The 23612-nt window shown below is 46.1% G+C and overlaps 1 protein-coding gene across 5 annotated transcripts in view; it reads right to left on the reverse strand.

The window, feature by feature from the left end:
• Positions 1-23612, reverse strand: part of LOC144501228 (multidrug and toxin extrusion protein 1-like) — a 58052-nt gene that overhangs the window by 12718 nt on the left and 21722 nt on the right. For 3 of the 5 annotated variants that reach the window (XM_078224680.1, XM_078224682.1, XM_078224681.1), the window contains 8 exons: positions 22978-23022; positions 21397-21494; positions 17549-17646; positions 14504-14617; positions 7999-8066; positions 6719-6827; positions 2813-2888; positions 2642-2711 (listed from right to left, as the gene is read on the reverse strand). In XM_078224680.1, coding sequence (XP_078080806.1) covers positions 2642-2711; positions 2813-2888; positions 6719-6827; positions 7999-8066; positions 14504-14617; positions 17549-17646; positions 21397-21494; positions 22978-23022 — 678 coding nt within the window. The remainder of the gene's footprint in view (positions 1-2641; positions 2712-2812; positions 2889-6718; positions 6828-7998; positions 8067-14503; positions 14618-17548; positions 17647-21396; positions 21495-22977; positions 23023-23612) is intronic. The other 2 variants (XM_078224683.1, XM_078224684.1) reach the window with 1 other exon arrangement.

Genomic DNA, 23612 nt, shown 5'->3' on the forward strand with positions numbered 1-23612 from the left:
GTGGGCCTTCCCAATGTCCATCCCTCACCCGCTCCGATTCCCATGGGCCTTCCCAATGTCCATCCCTCACCCGCTCCGATTCCCATGGCGGGCGGGCCGGTAAAACTCCGACGAATGGATCTAAAACAGAAAGCCGAGTACATTTCTACAGCACCTTTAACAATGTAGAGTCATAGAATCTTAGAAATCCTACAGTGCAGAAGGAGGCTATTCGGCCCATCGAGTCTGCACCAACTCAGAATCTTAACCAGGCCCACACCCCCTCTCACCCACCTGCCCTCCCAATCCCCATAATCCCCAATCCACCTTACCTACGCAACTTGGGACAGTAAGAGCAATTTAGCATGGCCAATCCACTTAACCTGCACATCTTTGGACTGTGGGAGGAAACCGTGCTGCCTCTCGGGGGATACCCAGTCATGAAGGAGGCTGCGGAAGAGGGGCAGGAAGTCAACCAGATGACCACCCTCGACTTTACACTGCCTGAGCGGCATGATGGCACAGTGGTTAGCCCTGCTGCCTCACAGCGCCAGGGACCCGGGTTCGATTCACGGCTTGGGACACTGTCTGTGTGGAGTTTGCACGTTCTCCCCGTGTCTGCGTGGGTTTCCTCTGGGTGCTCCGGTTTCCTCCCACAGTCCAAAGATGTGTGGGTTAGGTGGGTTGGCCATGCTAAAGTGCCCCTTAGTGTCAGGGGGATTAACGGGGTAAATACATGAAATTATGGGGATAGGGCCTGGGTGGGATTGTTGTCAGTGCAGGCTTGATGGGTTGAATGACCTCATTCTGCAATGTAGGGATTCTATGATGGACCTATTGATGACCATCATTGGCCAAGCCCTAGAGTTGGGTCAGTCTTTCTTTATATGCACTCTAGGTATTTAATTAAACAATGTCCACGGGTCTTAACGACATAATTCATAGACAATTAACACCCAGGCAACTGAAGGCATGGCCGTCAGCAGAGTGGCAAAGATATCTGTGATGTACAAGAGGCCCAAATTGAAGGATGTCAGCCCTGAGAGATACGGAACTGGGGAAGGATGCAGGGATATAGGGAGGGGAAGACCATGGAGGGGTTTGGAAACAAGAATTAGAATTTTAAATTTGAAGCAATTAGTATAGGTCACTGAGTGCTATCTCATTGAATGTTTTTAAGGCAAGGATAGATACATTTTTGAACAGTAAAGGAATTAAGGGTTATGGTGAGCGGGCGGGTAAGTGGAGCTGAGTCCACGAAAAAATCAGCCATGATTTTATTGAATGGCGGAGCGGGCTCGAGGGGCCAGATGGCCTACTCCTGTTCTGAGTTCTTATGTTCTTCTTATGTCGAGTGCAGGGCAATGATGCGACTTAAGGGTATAGGCAGGGGAGGGTCAGAGGAGCTCAGTATTTCTGAGGGGAGGCTGGCCAGGAGAGCATTGGAAGGTTGAGTCTGATAGGGTCAAAGACATGGATGGAGGGTTTAAACAGCAGATGAGTTGAGGCAACAACAATGATTCAGAAAGATTGTTTCACTTAAGGGATTAAAGCTAACAGTCAGTTCACTACATGGATTTATGTTGGTTCCCTCAGACTGGCCAGTTCACTATTTGCAGACAGCTCAAATACAATTGTAATTTATTTTGAGGATTTGCTGATGGCTGTGAAAACTTAACAATAAATAGCGCTGTGTTACTGAGATCCACATTTACTGGGCATCTCAATCTGTAAGCATACTTCACAGGAATGGCAACAGTTAATGGGTGGCACAGTGGCCCAGCGGTTAGCACTGCTGTCTCACAGCACCAGGGACCCGGGTTCGATTCCAGCCTTGGGTCACTGTCTGCGTGAAGTTTGCACGTTCTCCCCGTGTCTGCGTGGGTTTCCTCTGGGTGCTCCGGTTTCCTACCACAAAGATGTGCAGGTCAGGTGGATTAGCCATGGTAAACTGCTCCTTAGTGTCCCAAGATGTGCAGGTTAGGTGGACTGGCCATGTTAAATTGCCCCTTAGTGTCCCAAGATGTGTAGGTTAGGTAGATTGGCCATGCTAAATTGCCCCTTCGTGTCCCAAGATGTCCAAGTTAGGTAGATTAAGCATGCTAAATTACCCCTTAGTGTCCCAGGATGTGTAGAGTAGATGAATTGGCCATGCTAAATTGCCCCTTAGTGTCCCAAGATGTGTAGAGTAGATGAATTGGACATGCTAAATTACCCCTTAGTGTCCCAGGATGTTTAGAGTAGATGAATTGGACATGCTAAATTGCCCCTTAGTGTCCCAAGATGTGTAGGGTAGTTGGATTGGCTATGGTAAACGCGCAAGGTTACGGGGCCTGGTTGGGGGATGTAAGGGTGTGGAACTGGATAAGATGCTCCTTCGGAGAGTCGGTACAGACTCGACGGGCCAAATGGCCTCCTTCTACACTGGTTTCCTCTATGGTTTCTATGGTTTCCTCCTCGCTTTTGTCACTTTGTCTGAAATAAGCCGAACACTTCAGGTGCTGCAAGCGGCAACTTTGAAATGGAAATGCAAATAGAGAGTGGTCTTTACCTATTGTGGTTAATATAAACAACTACCCTGTTTTAAACAGGGGCAGTTTTAAGGGGTGGAGACCATACACAAGAATAGCTCCGTGAATAAGGACTTTGTCGAAACACTCACAGCTATGGCTTCGAACCAGTGGAAAGCAGCAATTATTGGATCAACGTCAGAAACTAACTGAATAATATCTCTGCGAAAGGAGGAGAAAGGTGTGTCAGAGAGTTTATCAGACATTACGGAATTCATTCTTTACAAAGTTAAAGCGAATAAATTTCAGTTCGTTTTACTCACTTGTCAGTAGTGAAGATGTAACCTAACAAACTTCGCGAAGCTCCCAGTATCATTGCTATCAACAAGGAACAGCATCCTGTTGGAATGCATGGAAAATAAATTACTATTTACAAAAGGGACATGCATAGCGCCTTTAACAAACTCACAATATGGTACACAGCAAGATCCACAAACAGCGATATGACCACATAACCTGTTTTAGTGATATTGGTCGAGCGATGCATATTGAACAGGATATAGTTAAAGGTGCTTGGTTTGAAAACACACTGAAAAGAAATAAAAACAGAAATAAAACAGGACAAAGTCAGATAGAATCATACAATCCCTACAGTGCAGAAGGAAGCCATTCGGCCCATTGAGTGTACACCAATCACAATCCCACCCAGGCCCTATCCCCATGCATTTCCCCTGGCGAGTCCCACTGACCGTAAGAGGCAATTTAGCACTGCCAATTCACCTAACCAGCACGTCTTTCAGACTGTGGGAGGAAACCGGAGCACCCGGAGGAAACCCACGCAGACACGGGGAGAATGTTTTATTTATTTATTAATGTGACAAGTAATCTTACATTAACACTGCAATGAAGTTGCTGTGAAAATCCTCCAGTCGCCACACTCCGGCGCCTGTTTGGGTACACTGAGGGAGAATTTGGCACGGCCAATGCACCCTAACCAGCACATCTTTCAGACTGTGGGAGGAAACTGGAGCACCCGGAGGAAACCCACGCAGACATGGGAAGAAAGTGCAAACTCCACACAGACAGTGACCCAAGCCAGGAATCAAACCTAAGTACCTGGCGCTGTGAGGCAGCAGTGCTAACCACTGTGCCACCGTGCCACCCCCAGATTATGGGGGGAATTATCGTGTTCCGCCCACCATGGGAATCGGAGCAGACGAGGGGCGGACCATTGAAAGGTCCATTGACCTTGGGAGGATTTTCCAGTTTTGGGACAAACACGGCCGGAAAATCCTGCCCAATGACTCTCCAAGTTTTGATAAAGAATTTATGGCGGCCGATGGCACAGTGGTTAGCACTGCTGCCTCACAACGCCAGGGACCCGGGTTCAATTCCCAGCTTGGGTCACTGTCTGTGCGGAGTCTGCACATTCTGCCCATGTCTGCGTGGGTTTCCTCCGGGTGCTCCAGTTTCCTCTCACAGTCCGAAAGATGTGCTGGTTGGGTGCAGTGGCCGTGCTAAATTCTCCCTCAATGTACCCGAACAGATGCCGGAGTGTGGCGACGAGAGGATTTTCACAATAACTTCATTGCAGTGTTAATGCAAACCTACTGGTGACACTAATAAATAAACTTTCCCAGGATTATCATGACTGACCTATTCTCTTTGCAGGTGCTGGCTCCCCGGTTGTCGCTCTTTACAAAGAGTGCTGTCTCAAAGTTAAATGGGAAAGGATTCCACGTTATGATGGACAGTATTTTCTCCATGTTTATGGTTCCAACCATCTTAGGGTCAATGTCCCCAGATTTGGCATTATTGTAATGGAGCCTCACTATCTAAGTGTTTGCATTTGGAAAACCCGAGCCTATTTGTGGGAACTGAGGCAATGCTCCAATGTGACTATCGAGGTGTTGCTACCCATTGTGCTGCTGGTGCTGACGGTTGTACTACTGACTGCTTGGAGTGGACATGCACACCGGCATCATTGCATGATTTTGTTGTGCCTCCAGTTTCAGAAGAGGCTGAACACTCGGTACGTTGTTGCTGTGACTGTCAGAATATGAAGGTGTGATGTTAGTGTACCTTTAAGAAAGGCTTTTTCAAAAATAACATGATTTCTGCAGCTGTAATGATTTTAATCGGGCAATTGAGATGGACCTGCTTGAATATGAAGTCCCCAAATTGATGGGCCAATCAGGGAGCCCCATGCTCTGTAGTTAAACAGGAGTGCCAGTTCCTCTGGCACTCCAGATGTAGACTGCATGCTGAGAGCACTCTGTATAGGGTTGTTGGATCTTGTAATTAAAGGAATTTGGTGGAGGGATTTCCACCTCCGAGGACTTTCAGCTTCAGCAATGTCATTGTTGTTGCCGGGCTGACGACAATGAGTCCTTTTATTCCTACTTCAATAGCAAAAGTGGGGGTTGTTTGTGTTTACTCTGGGATTAGTTTTACAATCCTGCATTGTTAGGAGAAAAGATCAAGTGTTTTTGGATAGTTTTTTTTCCCCAGTGAGTTTAAGGTTTCAGTTTGGAGAGTTCTGATGCTACAGTTTACTTTTTAGTTTTAGAAGGGGCATCAAGCAAGAAAGAAGCTGAAGTCTCTCTCTCTCTGTCTCCCTGTTCTATTTGGAAATTCTGCTGGTTATCTAAAGGCAGCTTTTTGCCTTCCGGAAGGAAAGTGCAGGCTTCGAAAAGACTCAATTCCAGTCACAAAGAACAAAGAAAAGTACAGCACAGGAAACAGGCCCTTCGGCCCTCCAAGCCTGTGCCGCTCCTTGGTCCAACTAGACCAATCGTTTGTATCCCTCCATTCCCAGGCTGCTCATGTGACTATCCAGGTAAGTCTTAAACGATGTCAGCGTGCCTGCCTCCACCACCCTACTTGGCAGCGCATTCCAGGCCCCCACCACCCTCTGTGTAAAAAACGTCCCTCTGATGTCTGAGTTATACTTCGCCCCTCTCAGCTTGAGCCCGTGACCCCTCGTGATCGTCACCTCCGACCTGGGAAAAAGCTTCCCACTGTTCACCCTATCTATACCCTTCATAATCTTGTATACCTCTATTAGATCTCCCCTCATTCTCCGTCTTTCCCAGGAGAACAACCCCAGTCTACCCAATCTCTCCTCATAGCTAAGACCCTCCATACCAGGCAACATCCTGGTAAACCTTCTCTGCACTCTCTCCAATGCCTCCACGTCCTTCTGGTAGTGCGGCGACCAGAACTGGACGCAGTACTCCAAATGTGGCCTAACCAGCGTTCTATACAGCTGCATCATCAGACTATACAGCTGCATCATCAGACTATACAGCTGCATCATCAGACTGCATCATCTCACGTGAGATTTTAACCTATCCTGTGTTAAGCCTGTGAAAAGGGTTTTGTCTATGAAAGGTTTTGGTTTGTTGGAACAGTTTTAATATTCAATTAAGGATTCATATTGTGGTTATTTTCTTTCTGTTTTTTTGTTTGTAATTGATAAAAGTTATTGCTAATTTTCTTACTATACATGTTAACTATATTCTTAAATAAACTTTGTTTGATAAAAGCTCTCTGGTGGGTTATTGAATCATACCTGAAGTGGAATATATCATGCTTATCCTAGTCAAATTCAAGATGCAAAAGTTATGGTTCAGGCGGACTTCATAGAACACTTTGGAGCTTCTGACCTGAACCATAACACTCTCCCATGTGCTCTATGAATGGTATGCTTTGTCTGTATAGCGCACAAGAAACAATACGTTTCACTGTATCCCAATACATGTGACAATAATAAATCAAATCAAATGAAGTTCCTGATGGTTTAATAGGTTTAGATTGGACAGCGTGAGTACTGATCGCTACAGACCAGGAAATTCCAAAATTCAATATAGATTCCTTACAGGATAGATAATTACAGTTGGTCCTGACACTGTTTGGAATGTTGGTGTGGGCCAGATGGTAGTGAGAGGGAGAAGTCTGAGTTCTAAGCCCCCAGTGAAAAGGTAACATTGTTGAATATTGGGTCAGAACAGGAATCAGTTGAGTTCAGGTGGTCTCCATAGGACACTTTGGAGCTTCAAAGCTGGCCTATAACAAAGGTGCACCCCAGCATAGTTGCACACATCTCAATGATACGTTCATCACTTTAGTTGATTGTTTGAGAAATGGTTAAAATGCATTAACTCATCTGAACAGCCAATGCTTCAGTTAACAAGCTCAACACCAAACGTGGTAAATGATAAACTCACCAATGAAAGACAGGGCAACTGTAGCAGAGGTTTTAGCTTTCTCCGGATTCCTCGCACCCAGTGCGTTACCCACGCGGACACTAGCCGCCACACCACACCCCAGAGGGATCTGCAGAGCGAGGGGCAACATGACCATTCCATTTTCTTTTCATACGTTATCCAGATGCTGCTGCTGCTGCAAATATGACTTGTGCTCACTACTGTGCTCAGTTGGGTAGAAGCTCCGATGGCGCAGTGGGTAGCGTCCCTGCCTCTGAGCCGGGAAGCTCTGGGTTCAAGTCCCACTCTCGGACTTGATGTCCAAGGAAGGTGGGTTTGGAATGTTAAATCTTCCCAACAGGCCCATGGCAGACATTAAATCGAGAGACTCTCCCGGTCAGCCATGTTCTGGTTCCCAGGCCCAGGTATGCAGGAAAGGGTTAGTGGCAGGAAGGGCATCTGACTGGAAAACCACGTGCCAAACCTAAACAAGGATGGTTGACACCGAGGTGACCCGACCAACATGGTGGCGAGCCTGTGTGAAAATGGGGAAAATCATTTTCGCGACGCACAAAGCAGTGTTGTTCTGAGTCTTTTGCATGCACTATAACCGATCCCCAGCAAACTGAACCTCAGTCAGAGTTGGTTGTGAAGATGCTTTGATTAGATCCACAAGGAAGGAATAAAATTGGGCAATCAATTCAATCAAATTCCGACAGATCGGCGCATGCGCAATGGCCCCCTCAGCGCTATGCTGCCGGCTCCTCCAGTGGGAATAGGCTCCACCCCAAGATTTCAACCGTGATTCACGTGAGGCCACTCTGCGGGTGCTCAGAGCGCGGGAGATTCATTTTGAAAATCCCGCAGAAAAAAAACCCAGCGGGAGTTACTCCAGCTTTTACACGAATTCGGCGCTTAGAATTTTTTTGGGCGAATCCTGGCCCACATCTTTTTCAAAGCCACGGCCCCGGAGATAGTCAGGACATCATAACTCTTAACTGCCCTCTGAAATGGCCTAACAAGCCACTCAGTTCAAGAGCAGCTAGGGATGGGCAACAAACGCTGGTTTTTGCCAGTGACACCCACATCCCATCAAAGAATAAATTCTGGACGTAGACAGACTGTAAATCAAGCCAAATAAGATTCAAAAGTATTTTTCAATGAATTCTTTGCAGGTTGAGCACTTTAGTATTTGATTAAGTAATAAGTTAATAAGTTAAGGAAAGAGGCATCAAATTTTCAAATTTGGAACATGCGTCGCCCGTGCAAGCATGCCACAGTGCAAAAACATCCAGCCTTACCATGTATGCCGCTGTTAACACTTGATAAATAACAGACTGTGCTCCGAGTTCAACTTCACTAATTAGCCCTACGAGCAGGAAAGACCACAGTCAAACTCTGCTGCAGAGATGAAAACTTAAGTGAGCAAATAATAAACAATCAAATTTTCCTTTGATATGAGTGAGGAGTATGCAAGCTTCTTTTGAAATCATTTGATCATAATCTGATTGAATGACAGACCAGGCTCCAGGGGTTCACAGTGCAGAAGGAGGCCATTTGGCCCGTCGATTCTGCACCGACCACAATCCCACCCAGGTCCTATTCCCATAACCGCTCATATTTACCCTGTTGACACCCCCCTGACACGAAGGGGCAATTTAGCATGGCCAATCAGCCTAACCCGCACATCTTTGGACTGTGGGAGGAAACCGGAGCACCCGGAGGAAACCCATGTAGACACGAGGAGAATGTGCAAACTCCACACAGACAGTGACCCGAGCCGGGAATCGAACCCGGGACCCTTGCACTGTGAATCAGCCGTGCTAACCACTGTGCCACCGTGCCTGTTGCATTAGCCTCTTCCTGCTGCTTTTTCTAATGTTCTTTTGAACCGCTAATTTCTCCTCTGATGTGGCTCTTGTAACCTCTACTGCTTTGAAGTTCTTGCAGGGATGGAGTGTTAGCCGTTTGGCAAAGGCCCTTTCTTTCAGTATCCCCTTCTAGCTCCAACAAATGCACCCTCTTGTGATTGTACTGTGCTATTGATATGTTTTATGTTTGAGGGGAATGTTTCAGGACTCAGTGTTTTTACACAGGCAGTCAGTATGTCTGGTAGGAATACAGCTCAGATGCTGGGTAAGCAAGATTATTACTCATTTTTGCCATGTATTTATTTAGGAGTGGGCTAAAGGGTTTTTGTTTATAGATTAAAAGGTCCCCTGGGGCTTTTTGATTAAAGGGATGGAAACTAGGGCTTTTGATTAGGTATGCAGGGTCAGTTTCTGGATGGAGTCTGCAAGCTGCTCTGAAAATCAAAACCTCTCTGAACGCTTCAAGACGTAGCAATGTGAAATGTTGGTGTTTCTCTTCCTGCACCGAGTGGTGCACGGGCATCTGTTTCCGTAGCAATGTTTTTTCCTGGAACAGGTCGCTAGACTGTCACCAGAGACTTATAGCTTGAGGAGCGCCACTCCTCAGAAGTACTTGAATATGAATTTGAAGTGTCAGTTCTGACAGACATGATGTGGAGATGCTGGTGTTGGACTGGGGTGGGCACAGTAAGAAGTCTCACATCACTAGGTTAAAGTCCAACAGGTTTATTTGGAATCACGAGCTTTTGGAGTGCTGCTCCTTCATTGGGTGAGTGGAAAGGTGGGTTGAAGCAATTCACACCTCTTTAACCTGTGATTATCCCTCTCTCCACTCGCACTGTCTGTACCTGTAAAGACTTGGTTACCTGTAAAGACTCGCATTCCAACCATTATCTTGCAATTGTGCCTTTATCTATATACGCCGTGTTTGTGAACCCACCTCTCCACCCACCTGATGAAGGAGCAGCGCTCCGAAAGCTCGTGATTCCAAATAAACCCATTGGACTTTAAAGTTCATTCATTTATTAGTGTCACAAGTAGGCTTACATTCACACTGCAATGAAGTTACTATGAAAATCCCCTTGCCGCCACACTCCGCCACTTGTTCAGGTACACTGAGGGAGAATTTACCATGGCCAATCCACCTAACCAGCATGTCTTTCGGACTGTGGGAGGAAGCCGGAGCACCCGGAGGAAAACCATGCAGACACAGGGAGAACGTGCAGACTCTGCACAGACAGTGACCCGAGCCGGGAATCGAACCTGGGTCCCTGGTGCCGTGAGGCAGCAGTGCTAACCCACTGTGCCACCGTCACGCAACCTGGTGTTGTGAGACTTCTTACAGTTCTGACAGAGCTACAGACCAAAAGCTGGAAAGTGGGATTAGGCTGGATTGGCTAGCATGGACATGGTGGACTGAATGGCCTCCTTACACGCTGTATATTTCTCTGATTCTATTTTGCCTCCAGGGTGTGGTCAGTTGGTTAATGGCCAATCTATAGGAAATCTCCTGGGAGTTGTAGAAATGCTTAAAAAAAGGTGAAGTTGAAATCACAATCAGGGGAAAGCCATAAAGAATTGGCGATGCAGGAACCCTTATTTGTAAGCTCGCAGTGAACTAGTGGATGTGAAGTTGCTGTAAACCAAGGAAAATCCAATCATTCTTTGTCTATCTGTCATTACTGGACCATTGGAAACATTAACAACAATACAGCAGAAATAACTCAAAGTTCAAACTCATGACTCTGGCAAAGAGATACAATTGAAACAAGTGTGTGTGTGTTAATCTCCTTTACGAGCTATCAGAGCGAATCCAGGGTTACAACTCTTGCCATTTTCAGTCTTAATGTTTCCAAGTGCATCAGTAAGCTTAAAGGAAAGGGCTAACTCTCAATCTTTCCTTTTTTTTTTGTTGCCATTGTGCCCGACCTGTTTGTCCCACTGATCCCCTTAAGATCACTTCATGGCCACACGTACATCTCAAAGAGAGTGTTGGTATTTACGGCCTTCTTGTTGCACTGTTCTCTATCTTCCAGATTGCTCCAACCATGCAGGTTAGAGGGAACATTGCTTCCAACCCCTTGACAAAATAAGTGGTCTCACATAACTCTTCTCATTCCGTTGCTTCATCCTGCCTTCAAGACCCTAACACTGGGACAACTCCTGAAGGATTTGGTTTACAGGAAGGCGGATAGCTCGTTTGTCAGGAATTGCCTGAGGAACTTTCTCTGGCTGGAAAGGTCTCCAGGCAAATTAAAGTGAAATTGAATAGCCAAGGTTGGAACAATATTTTTCACCCCCAGAAAAAAAAAAAGTGGAGTTAAAAGTCTAATGCTGATCGTGAAACCATTGTCAATTGTTGCAAAAACCCATCTGGTTCACCCACTGTCCAAAGATGTGCGGGTTAGGTGGATTGGCCATGATAAATTGCGCTTTAGTGTCAGGGGGATTAGCAGGGTAAATATGTGGGGTTATGGGAATAGGGCCTGAGTGGGATTGTGGTCGGTGCAGACTCGATGGGCCGAATGGCCTCCTTCTGCACTGCAGGGATTCTATGAGAGTGTGTGTGTGGGAGGGGGAGGGGGGGATTGCGGTGGAGGTGGGAGTGAGAGACCATAAGACATAGGAGCAGAATTAGGCCACTCGGCCCATCGAGTCTGTTCCACCATTCAATCATGGAAGGGTGCAGGGGGCAGTTGGTGGAGTGAGGGGAAACTGCAGTACATTATTGGCAGAAGGAAGTTACCCAATTATCTAAAGCTGCAAAAGGAAACAAGGTGGATCCCTAACAACAGGGACACACGAACCATTCGAAACACAAAAACAGAGATAAGAGCTTTCATAAATATTTTAAAAAGAAGTGAGTGATTCACAGCCTTCAAAATAGAGGATATAAGCAAAAATCCAGAAGCAGCTAGTAACCAGGAAACGGAAGGGAGGGAGGGAGGAACGCAGGAAAATTAGTCACCAGGGAAGTGGTACTGAGCAAATTGTTGGAGCTTTAGGTTGACAAGGGCTCAAGTCCTGGTGAATTTCATCCTAGCATCTTAAAAAAAGTGTTTGTGAGATAGTTGATGCATTTGTTTTAATTTTCCAAAACTCCCGAGATTTGGGAAGCATCATTACATTGGGAGATAGCAAATGTAACTCCATTATTCAAAAGGGAGGGATACAGTTAGTTAGCCTAACATCTGTCATTGAGAAAATGGTATTACTAAAGAGGTTATAGCAGAGTACTTGGATAAGCTCAGGATAATTAGGCAAAGCCAATATGGTCTTGTGAAAGGGAGATCATATCTAACTAATTCATTGGATGTTCTTGTGGGCCTGATAGAGGTTTACAAGATTATGACAGGCTTGGATAGAGTGGATAGTCAGAGTCTTTTTCCCAAGGCTGAAGGGTGAATTACTCGGGGGCATAGGTTGAAAGAAAGAGGAGGAAAGTTTAAAAGAGATGTAAGGGTCAAGTGTTTCACACAGAGGATGGTGAATGCCTGGAACGCGCTGCCGGAGGAGGTGGTGGAAGCAGATTCTAGAACAATGTTCAGGAGGCATTTGGATAGATACATGAATAGGCAGGGAATAGAGGGTTATGGACCAAGAAAATATTAGATTAGAGAGGCATCTGTGTCGGCACAGACTTGGTGGGCCAAAGGACCTGTTCCTGCGCTGTACTGTTCTTTGTTCTTTTTGTTCTTTAAGGAAGTAACATGTGCCGTGGATAAAGGGGAACCTGTGGATGTACTGTACTTAGAGTTCCAGAAGACATTTGATAAGCTGCCACATCAAAGGTTATTGCAGAAAATACAAGCTCATGGTGTAGAGGTTAACATATTGGCGGTTTGGCTGGTTAACAGGAAACAGAGAGTAGGCATAAATGGGTCCTTTTATAATTAGCAGGGAGTGATGAGTGGTGGAGAATGTAAAAGGTCCATATGGACTTGAAATGTTAACTCTGTTTCTCTCTCCACAGATGCTGCCAGGTCTGCTGAGTTTATCCAGCATTTTGATGTTTGCAAAAAAAAAGGTTAAGTTAGTGCGCAAAGGTAAAGTTATAGTTTATTTATTAGTCACAAGTAGGCTTACATTAACAGTGCAATGAAGTTACTGTGATACTGTGGGCAAATGTGAAATTGTCCATTTTGGCAGGAAGGGTTAAAAAAGAAGCTTATTATCTAAATGGTGAGAATTGCAGAACTGAGGTGCAGAGGGATCTGGGTGTCCTGGTACATGAATCACAAAAGGTTAGTATACATATACAGCAATTAATCAGGAAAGTTAACAGAATGTTATCATTTATTGTGAGGGGAATTGAATACAAAAGTAAGGAGGTTATACTTCAGTTGTACAGGGCACTGGTGAGACCTCATTTGGAGTACTGTGTACAGTATTGGTCTCCTTATTTTAAGGAAGGATGTAAATGCATTGGAAGCAATTCAGAGAAGGGTTACCAGAATAATACTCGGAATGGACGGGTTGTTTTTATGAGGAGAGGTTGGAGAGGCTAAGCTTATATCTGCTGGAGTTTAGAAGAGTAAGAGATGACTTGGTTGAAACAAATAAGATTCTGAGGGGTAGTGACAGGGTGGATGTGGAGAGGATGTTTCCTCTTGTGGGGGAATCTAGAACTCGGGGTCCCTACTTAAAAATTAGAGGTCACCCAATTAAAACAGAGATGAGGCGAAATGTTTTCTCTCAGAGAATGGTGAGCCTTTGGAAGTCTCTTCCTGAGAAGGCAGTGGAAGCAGAGTCTTTGAATATTTTTAAGGCAGAGGTGGATAGATTCTTGGTAAGCAATGGGGTGATAGGTTATCAGGGATAGGCAGAATGCAGATTTGAGGCAAGGTGGCACAGTGGTCAGCACCGCTGCCTCACAGCAGCAGGGACCCAGGTTCGATTCCCGGCTTGGGTCACTGTCTGTGTGGAGTCTGCACGTTCTCCCCGTGTCTGCGTGGGTTTCCTCCAGGTGCTCCGGTTTCCTCCCACACTCCGAAAGATGTGCTGGTTAGGTGCATTGGCTGTGCTAAACTCCTCCCAGAATGTACCTGAACAGGTGCCGGAGTGTGGCGGCTGGGGGATTTTCACAGTAACTTCATTGCAATGTTAATGTAACGTGTGACACTAATAAATAAAATTTTAAAAAATCTTACTAAATGGCGGAGCAGGCTTGAGGGGCTGAATTGCCTACTCCTGCTGCTGGTACCCTATTTCATCACACCCTATCAGCATATTCTTTCATTCCCCCCACTCCCCCATCTTGTGTTTAAATAGCTGACCCTTTAAATACATCTCCACCGGCGTCTGAACTGCTCCATGTGGTCACAAGTTCCACATTCTCATAAGACATTGGAGCAGAATTAGGCCACTCGGCCCATCGAGTCTGCTCCGCCATTCAATCATGGCTGATATTTTTCTCATCTTCATTCTCCAGCCTCTTCCCCACAACCCCGATCCCCTTATTAATCAAGAACCTATCTTCTCACCGCTCTCCAGGTAAAGATGTTCCCTCCTAATTCCTTATTGGGTTTAGTGGTGACTACCTTAGATTTGTGTTGTCTAGTTTGCGATTTCCTTGAATATTGCCCAACCATATTTATCAAGAACTCTTGTAGCAAGAGGGATAATGGAATAATGGCCTCAGCAACGGGACATGAGGTAGCCCCTGCTGGTTTTCACCCTGTCGGTTTGATATTTGGGGACGGATATTAGATAAGGCTGTCCGCCAGACGGATTGGGAATGGCCCCAGTGCAGGTAACCCACCCCGCCAATAAGGAGCCTTCGAATTTGCATCGGACTGTGCCCGCCAAAGAGCTTGCATTCCTCATGGAATGAACGAACTTGTATCTTGAAAACATCTTTCGTGACCTGGGAATGAGTCTCATGTGCTGTAAAACATGGAGTCGAGAGACTTCGATGGAGGGCCGTTGGTTTTACCTGCTAGGAATGTTCCAATCTCATAGGTCCACCATTCAATACATAGCATCAGCATGCTAGGAATTGCCAGCCGTACGAAGTTACCCCATTCTTGCAGGCAGTCAGTGGACCATCCTAGATCAAAAGAATAGAGTTGGTGGCGTGATACAGCATTGGCTGCAGCTTCAGGTCAGAACATGGTCAAATTTATAGTTTACTTATCGAGTAAACGTTTATCTATTAGTCGCAAGGAAGGCTTACATTAACACTGCAATGAAGTTACTGTGAATTTCCCCTAGTCGCCACACTCTGGCACCTGTTCGGGTTAAACTAAATTCCCTGGCTTGTCGCATTCGTTCCCACCTATCCTCGCTCTAGCCATTGGTTAGCTGGTAGACTTGTCCCTCGGGTCAGTAAGATCCCAACCCTGTCCAGTTTGTGCTTAACAACAAGCAGGCATGGGGGGAGGGGGGGGAGGGTGTTGGGGAGAAATGGGAGGTGGTGCTAGCTGGGTGGGGTGGGGTGGGGGGGACGAGGGGAGTGCACAGGCTGGAACCCGGAATCGAACCTGTCTCCGGCCTCGTGCCTTTTCCTGACGTTCATCTCAGTCATTTCGTAAAATCCGGCCCAAAATAATTGAGAAGAACATCAGGAGAAGAGACGGCAGGAGCAAGGGAAGATGATTCAATCCACTCAGCTCAGCTCAATATTGAGGTCTTAGCCACATCACTAAAGAATGCCATCAAGTGACTATTAATCAAATTAACCATGCTGCTTTTAAACAGCTTTTCATGAGTGGCTTGGTATTGGACGGCACGGTGGCACAGTGGTTAGCACTGCTGCTTGACAGGGACCTGGGTTCGCTTCCCGGCTCGGGTCACTGTCTGTGTGGAGTTTGCACATTTTTCCCGTGTCTGCGTGGGTTTCCTCCGGATGCTCTGGTTTGCTCCCACAGTCTGAAAGATGTGCTGGTTAGGGTGCATTGACCCGAACAAGCGCCGGAGTGTGGCGACTAGGGGAATTTCACAGTAACTTCACTGCAGTGTTAATGTAAGCCTTACCTGTGACGAATAAACTTTAACTAACTAACTAACTTGACAAAGCAAATAGCCCTGAAACAGACCAGCTGCTTGCTCTCTCAGTTAGAGAATGGCCTGCACCATGGTGTAAGTGCAATGCCTCTGTACGACTGAGCGACACAGGGCAGGGAAGTCTCTAGTTTCAATCAGTGGTTTGTACACAGCGAGCCAATCTCAACACAGTGCGCAGGTCAAGGTTTGCCAGGATGAACCACTGGAAAAATCTCATGTGTTGGATTGCCCTGGGAAACTGAGAATCAATCTTCAGGTTACTGCCCTGCCCTTAGCTGGAGCTAACTTCATTCGGATGTTTTAAAAAGTTGTGTTATTGTTCAAAGTTTCCTTGAACATTTTTAGTTGTGAGCTATGAGAAAAGTTGGAGATGGGAAGAGGGCTGTTTGAGATTCGTTCAATCGAGTAATTAAGACTCGCACTTCTCAATCAGCTGGGAAAGCAGTGCATCGCGTTAATGGATATATTATACATCTCCCACTCCACCTGACGAAGGGGCAGCGCTCCGAAAGCTAGTGGCATTTGCTACCAAATAAACCTGTTGGACTTTAACCTGGTGTTGTTAAACTTCTTACTATATTACAAATAACAGAGGGATCAGTGCTGGGACCTCTGCTGTTTGTAATATATATAAATGGCTTGGAAGAAAATATAGCTGGTCTGATTAGCAAGTTTGCGGATGATACTAAGATTGCTGGAGTTGCGGATAGTGATGAAGATTGTCAGAGAATACAGCAGGATATGGATAGGCTGGAACATTGGGCAGAGAAATGGCAGATGGAATTTAATCCGGACAAATGTGAGGTGATGCATTTTGGTCAATCCAATTCAGGTGGGAGCTATAAGATAAATGGCAGAACCATCAGGAGTACAGACACACAGAGAGATCTGGGAGTACAGGCCCACAGATCCTTAGAAGTGGCAGCACAGGTGGAAAAGGTGGTGAAGAAAGCATACGGCACGCTTGCCTTCATCAGACGGGGCATCGAGTATAAAAGTTGGCAAATTATGTTACAGTTATATAAAATGTTGGTTAGGCAACGTTGGTTGGTTGGTTGGAATACTGGGTCCAATTCTGGTCACCACACTATCAGAAGGACGTGGAGGCTTTGGAGAGAGTACAGAAAAGGTTTACCAGGATGTTGCCTGGTATGGAGGGTATTCGCTATGAAGAGAGATTGAATAAACTGGGATTGTTCTCCCTGGAAAGACGGAGGCTGAGGGCCGACCTGATAGAAGCTTATAAAATTATGAGGGATAAAGATAAGGTGAACAGTTGGAAGCTTTTTCCCAGGGCAGAAATGGCAATTACAAGGGGGCACAAATTCAAGATAAGGGGGGAAAGGTTCAGTGGAGATGTGCGGGGGAAGTTTTTTACACAGAGGGTGGTGGGGGCCTGGAATGCGCTGCCAAGTGAGGTGGTTGAGGCAGTTACGTTAGCCACATTTAAGACTTATCTGGATAGACACATGAACAGACGGGGAATAGAGGGATAACGGCGGTTGGTCTCGATAGGACAACGTGATTGGGGCAGGCTTGGAGGGCCGAAGGGCCTGTTCCTGTGCTGTACTGTTCTTTGTTCTTTGATATATTGGTGAACCGGGGTGTGTGTGTGTGTGGTGTGTGTGTGGAGGGGGGGGGGGGGGGGGGGGGGGCGGTGTGGGGGGTGGCGGGGAGCGGTGGGTGTTCATGTGATGGAATATTTGGGATACATCCAAACAGAGATGGCAACTCCAGGTGTGTGTGTGGTTGTCAGGTGAGGATATCATTGAGCTGACCTGTGAGGCCCGAATGGCCCGTTGGCATGGTAACAATTTGCACATTAGAAACACGGTCACATGTGCAAGGTAGAAACCCAGTGGGAAACAGTGGCTTTAGGAGAGGAGGAAATGAAAAGACAAGGGAGGGGGGGGGGAAATAAATTAAAAAGTCTTTAAACAAAAGCAGCACTGCTTACAAATCGACTGGAAGTTACCTGTCCAGGTTCCAACATACAGCTTTTTCCATCGGATATATCCAAACAGGAGAATAGCTTGACAGTACTGAGAGGCAACATTGGCAGCAGCCGAACCCCTGGGAAACAATAAGTTTCATGTGTTAAAGGCAGCCTCGAAAGGGTCACAACTCAGTGAAAGTTTAAGATGCCAGAACTGGGCTTTAAATAGACTCGTACAACCCAGAAAACATCACGCTTCGCCTGCAGCTCTGCCAGGCTGCACATGTAATCCTGGGGCCTACACTGTGATGGCCGCCACCCCCACACAGAGCGGGAACTCAATGCTCTTGCGGTTTTCTCTCTCTCTTTGCAAGGTCTAAGGGGGGAATATTTAAGAAGCAGGACTTTCTCATCATCTTCCCAGTGTCCTATTTCCTTTCTCATTTGCACTATGAATGCTGGGAAAGTCTTGTCAAAACTAGAGGATCTGTAACTTAGTGGATTTGACATGTTTTTAATTCATCCTTTTTTCTGTACATCTCCATGTGGCAACGCCCAGGGTTCGATTCCCGGCTTGGGTGACTATTTGTGTGGAGTCTGCACATTCTCCCTGTGTCTGCGCGGGTTTCCTCCGGGTGCTCTGGTTTCCTCCCACACTCCAAAGATGTGCTGGTTAGGTGGATTGGCCGTGGTAAATTGCCCCTCAGTGTCAGGGGGACTAACTAGGATAAATGCATGGGGATAGGGCCTGGGTGGGATTGTGGTCGGTGTAGACTCAATGGGCTGAAAGGCCTCTTTCTGCACTGTAGGATTCTATGATTCTAGAGGATCTATAACTTAGTGGATTTGTCATGTTTTTAATTCATCCTTTTCCCTGTACGTCTCCATGTGACAACGCCCAGAGTGAATTCCTGAACTAGACTGTTCTAGGAATCACCTTACACAACGACACCCCTGCTCAAAGTTAAAGTAATCGGTAAAAGCGATGTGAGAAAAACCCTTTTCACGCAGTGTGTGGTTCCGGTTGGAAAGCTCTGCTTGGGGCGGCACGGTAGCACAGTGGTTAGCACTGCTGCCTCACAGCGCCAGGGACTCGGGTTCAATTCTGGCCTCGGGTCACTGTCTGTGTGGAGTTTGTACGTTCTCCTTGTGTCTTCATGGGTTTCCTCCGGGTGCTCCGGTTTCCTCCCATAGTCCAAAGATGTGCGGGTTGAATGGCCATGGTAAAATGCCCCATAGTGTCAGGGGGAATAAAAGGGTAAAAAGGTGGGGTTTAGGGGATTGTGGTCGGTGCAGTCTCGATGGGCTGAATGGCCTCCTCCTATACTGTAGGGATTCTATGATTCTATGATTCGAGGAGTGTGGCGGAGGGAAGTTCAATTGAGGCACTCAAGAGTGAATTAGATGATTACTTGAAAACAAACAATGTGCAGGGTTAGCAGGGAGAAGGCAGTGGGATGATATTAGGCAGGATGCTTAGAGAGCCGGGTGGACAGGATGTGCCGAATTCTGCATTGTAACAATTCTGTGTAATCATGTGATTAGAACCAAAGTCCATTCTGCTGCAATTGAAATGAATATCAAAGGGTGAGTTAGCCTGCATCGCTGCTGCAGAACCCCTGGCCGGCGTTTACAGAACAGGTCGGTCAAAGGGACAGACGCGTCTCTTTATCTGTGCCGAAGGAATTCTTGTGAGACAAAGCTAGAGGAAGAGGAAGCAAAACTAAAAGTGAGAGGGGATAGAAATTCTTCTGAAAGTTGTACTGCGGAATCCAAGAAGGTGGGTTTCCTCCGGGTGCTCCGGTTTCCTCCCACAGTCCAAAGATGTACAGGTTAGGTGGATTGGCCATGCTAATTTGCCCCTTAGTGTCCCAAGATATTCAAGGTTAGGTGGATTGGCCAAGATAAATTGCCCCTTAGTATCCGGAGATGTGCAGATTAGGTGGATTGGCCATGGAAAATGCACGGAGTTATGGGGATAGGGCGGAGGGTAAGGCCTGAGTAAGAGGCGCTTTTGAATGTGTAGCCTTGACAGGCTGAATGGCCTCCTTCTGCACTGTAGCGATTCTATGGTGCTATGGATTCTATGAAGAAGAATCAAACAGCACAGGAATCCCTTTGGCCCATCATGCCTGTGGCAGCTCTTTGAAAGGGATATCCCACACCCCTCCTCTTTCCCCTCAACTGTGTAAATTCTCCATTTTTGTACCTATTTCCCTATTGAAAGAATTCACCACCCTTTCAGGCAGTGCATCGTAACAATGTGCATCGTAACAATGTGCATCGTAACAATGTGCATCGCAACAATGTGCATCGCAACAATGTGCATCGTAACAATGTGCATCATAACAATGTGCATCGTAACAATGTGCATCATAACAATGTGCATCGCAACAATGTGCATTGCAACAATGTGCATCGTAACAATGTGCATCGTAACAATGTGCATCATAACAATGTGCATCGTAACAATGTGCATCATAACAATGTGCATCGTAACAATGTGCATCATAACAATGTGCATCGTAACAATGTGCATCATAACAATGTGCATCGTAACAATGTGCATCATAACAATGTGCATCATAACAATGTGCATCGTAACAATGTGCATCATAACAATGTGCATCGTAACAATGTGCATCATAACAATGTGCATCGTAACAATGTGCATCATAACAATGTGCATCGTAACAATGTGCATCGTAACAATGTGCATCATAACAATGTGCATCGTAACAATGTGCATCGTAACAATGTGCATCATAACAATGTGCATCGTAACAATGTGCATCATAACAATGTGCATCGTAACAATGTGCATCCGAACAATGTGCATCGTAACAATGTGCATCGTAACAATGTGCATCCGGACAACTTGGTGTGAACATTTTCCTTTGAATTGTTTGACCAAATGTGTTAAATGTGCACCTTCAGGTATCCCACTGCACGATCAAATTCATTGAGTGGAATGGGCTCGAGGGGGCTGAATGGCATCCTCCTGTTCTTACACAGGCAACCCTGCGCTTCATTTGCTCGCTCACTTTAGGGGAGGCGGTGGCATGGTGGCATTGTGACTGGACTATTAATCCAGGGACCCCAGGCAAGGTCTGGGGACCCGGGTTCGAATCCCACCTCGGCAAATGGTGAAATGTAAATTCCACAAAATTCTGGAACTAAAAGTCTACTGATGACCATGAAACCACAGTCATAAAAACCCATCTGGTTCATTGATGCCCTTCCGGGAAGGAAATCTGCCATCCTTACCTGGTCTGGCCGAAATAGAATCAGAGAATCCCGACAGTGCAGAGGGAGGCCATTTGGCCCATCGAGTCTGCACTGACCACAATCCCACCCAAGCCCTATTCCCGTAACCCCATGCATTTACCCTCGTTAGTCCCCCTGACACTAAAGGACAATTTAGCACGGCCAATCCACCTAACCCGCACGTCTTTAGAGTGTTGGAGGAAATCGGAGCACCTGGAGGAAACCCACGCAGACACGGGGAGGATGTACAGACTCCACACAGACAGTGACCCCGAGGCCAGAATTAAACCCAGTCCCTTGGCTCTGTGAGGCAGCAGTGCTAACCACTGTGCCACCGTGTCAACCCCGTGCTACCATGCCACCCCCATGTGGTTGCACAGATCCACAGCAATGCGGTTGACTCTCAAATGCCCCTCTGAAATGGAGGGTAGTTAGGGACGGGCAATAAATGCTGGCCCAGCCAGCGACACCCTTGTCCCATAAATGAATTTAAAATTAAACTTGCTGCAGAATGATGGAGGGGGAAAGAAAGATTTCAAGACTACCCTGGAGAGAAGGAAAATCACAAAGCAGTTTAGTTTTGACACATTTATATATTTGAATAAAAGAGTGGTACTTACGGCACTCCCAGTGTTAGCACATAGAGCAAGAAGTAATTCACTACAGCATTGAAGATGTTAGCTATCAGACCAGTGAAGATCTGCGGCAGAATAATACCCTGGAGTGGGAACAAAATCAAAGTCAGTTCTTCTCCACACTGCCCTTCAACCTCTTCAGTAGACAAGGAACTGGACATGACGTGCGGCACAGTTTATTATATACGAAGGGGAGGTTCATCTCCTCTCCGAGAACTAACACCCAACCACTCAAAGAGAAGTACCTCCCATCATAATCTGCTAGAGTGAGTGTGAGAAGGGGTAATATCTGAGCTTCAGCAACTTCTTGTGGTTAAATCAAAATAACTCCGAGAGACTCTCTCTGTAAAAAGCAACAAGTAACACTTTATTTATCTAACTAACAGTGAACAGGTTAACTAAACTATTAACAAACCGAGTAACACACTATTCTAATGGAATGCTGTTTCGATAAATACAATTCCCATTTATTAACAAAATTTTAACCACGTTTGTCGTCTCCCGGAATATTCTGTCTTCTTTGTTGCTTTTTTATGTTTTCACTATCTTCTGTTGGTACCTTTGCAATTGAGATGAAGCTTTCTTTTAAGACATAAAAGCAGCTATGAGAGATTCAGCAAGTCTCTCTCTCTCTCTCTAACAGCTGAACTAAGCTGTTACTCAGCAGGTGGCAGGTGTTCTTCTACCATTTTTGCCCCTGTTCCCGGCTTTTGGGTATGTCCCTAATGACATACCCAAAATCACCATAATAGGATTGGTTTCCAGGTTATCAAAACATCAAATTCAAATCTGATAGGCTGCTGTTATTCAAATGCCTATTTCAAATTGATTGGTCAAAATTTGGAGTTAGTTAAAGAGTTTGGGCAATAAAGGTAAAGGAAGAGCTTGCATTTATGTAGCACCTTTCATGACCTCAGGACGTCTCAAAGCATTTTACAGCCAATGAGATGCTTTTAAATGTTGAGGGTGACTTATATCGCTCATTCACTTTCAAACCAGGAGTGATGTATAACAGTAGCTGATTTAGTATAAATCACCGCCAACAATAAAGTTTATTTATTAAAGTTTTATTTATTAGTGTCACAAGTAGGCTGACATTAACACTGCAATGAAGCTACTGTGAAATTCCCCTAGTCGCCACACTCTGGCGCCTGTTCGGATACACTGGGGGAGAATTTAGCACGGCCAATGCGCCCTAACCAGCACGTCTTCCAGACTGTGGGAGGAATCCGGAGCACCCTGAGGAAACCCTCCCTCTGTGTAGAGAGAGACATTGCCTCCGCTTGCTGCCTCCCCACAGGGGTATCACTGAGATGAGGAACTTGCCATGCGGGGAACCGTAGGGGCAAACCCGCTGCATTACTGTGCCACCTGGGATCATTTCCATTTTCAATATCCACTCGCTACGTCACGCCAAGAATTTTTTAATGAATGAATCTTCTACCCCAATCGCAGCTGAACATTAAATTAAGGGAAACGAGGCTGAAGGATTTCATATAAAGGGTTCACAGCAACAATGAATAAATTAACATTTGCAACACGAACTGCAGAAGGAAGTGACTGTACCTGATTCTGAAGATATTTGATCTCTAGCTGATAAAGAAAAGTTGCCTAGAAAGATAGAAGGGAAGGCATTAGGACGACAGATTTTGTAGTGGTCAGTTTCTAGATGGAAATAATGGGCGGAGGTTTCCACTCTGAGTGGATGTCTCACTGACTGCCAGATCAAATGGGAAGACCCCCATGCTAAACACTGAGTAGGAAGACTTGCTGTATCTTCTGCCCATTAGGCAGTTCAGTGGACAGCGGTGGGCCTTCCTCTAGACGGAGGACCCTGGAAGGCAACTCCCCACCCTCCCAAGAGCTGCCGGCCAATCAGAAGCCAGAAGCTCTTGGAGGGCGGGGATTTGTGAACGGGTTAGGTTGATTGGCCATGCTAAATTGACCCTAATGTCAGGGGAGTGGCAAGGTAAATATGTGGGGTTATACCAAGAATGTTGTGAACAGAATGTTTTAGTTTCAGACTATTGCCACCGAGATGGATCACAGAATCCCTACAGTGGAGTACTGCGTCCAGTTCTGGTCGCCGCACTACCAGAAGGACGTGGAGGCTTTAGGGAGAGTGCAGAGAAGGTTTACCAGGATGTGGCCTGGTATGGAGGGTCTTAGCTATGAGGAGAGATTGGGTAAACTGGGGTTGT

The sequence above is a fragment of the Mustelus asterias genome, chromosome 12 (genome assembly GCF_964213995.1).
Source record: "Mustelus asterias chromosome 12, sMusAst1.hap1.1, whole genome shotgun sequence".
Lineage (NCBI taxonomy): Eukaryota > Metazoa > Chordata > Chondrichthyes > Carcharhiniformes > Triakidae > Mustelus > Mustelus asterias.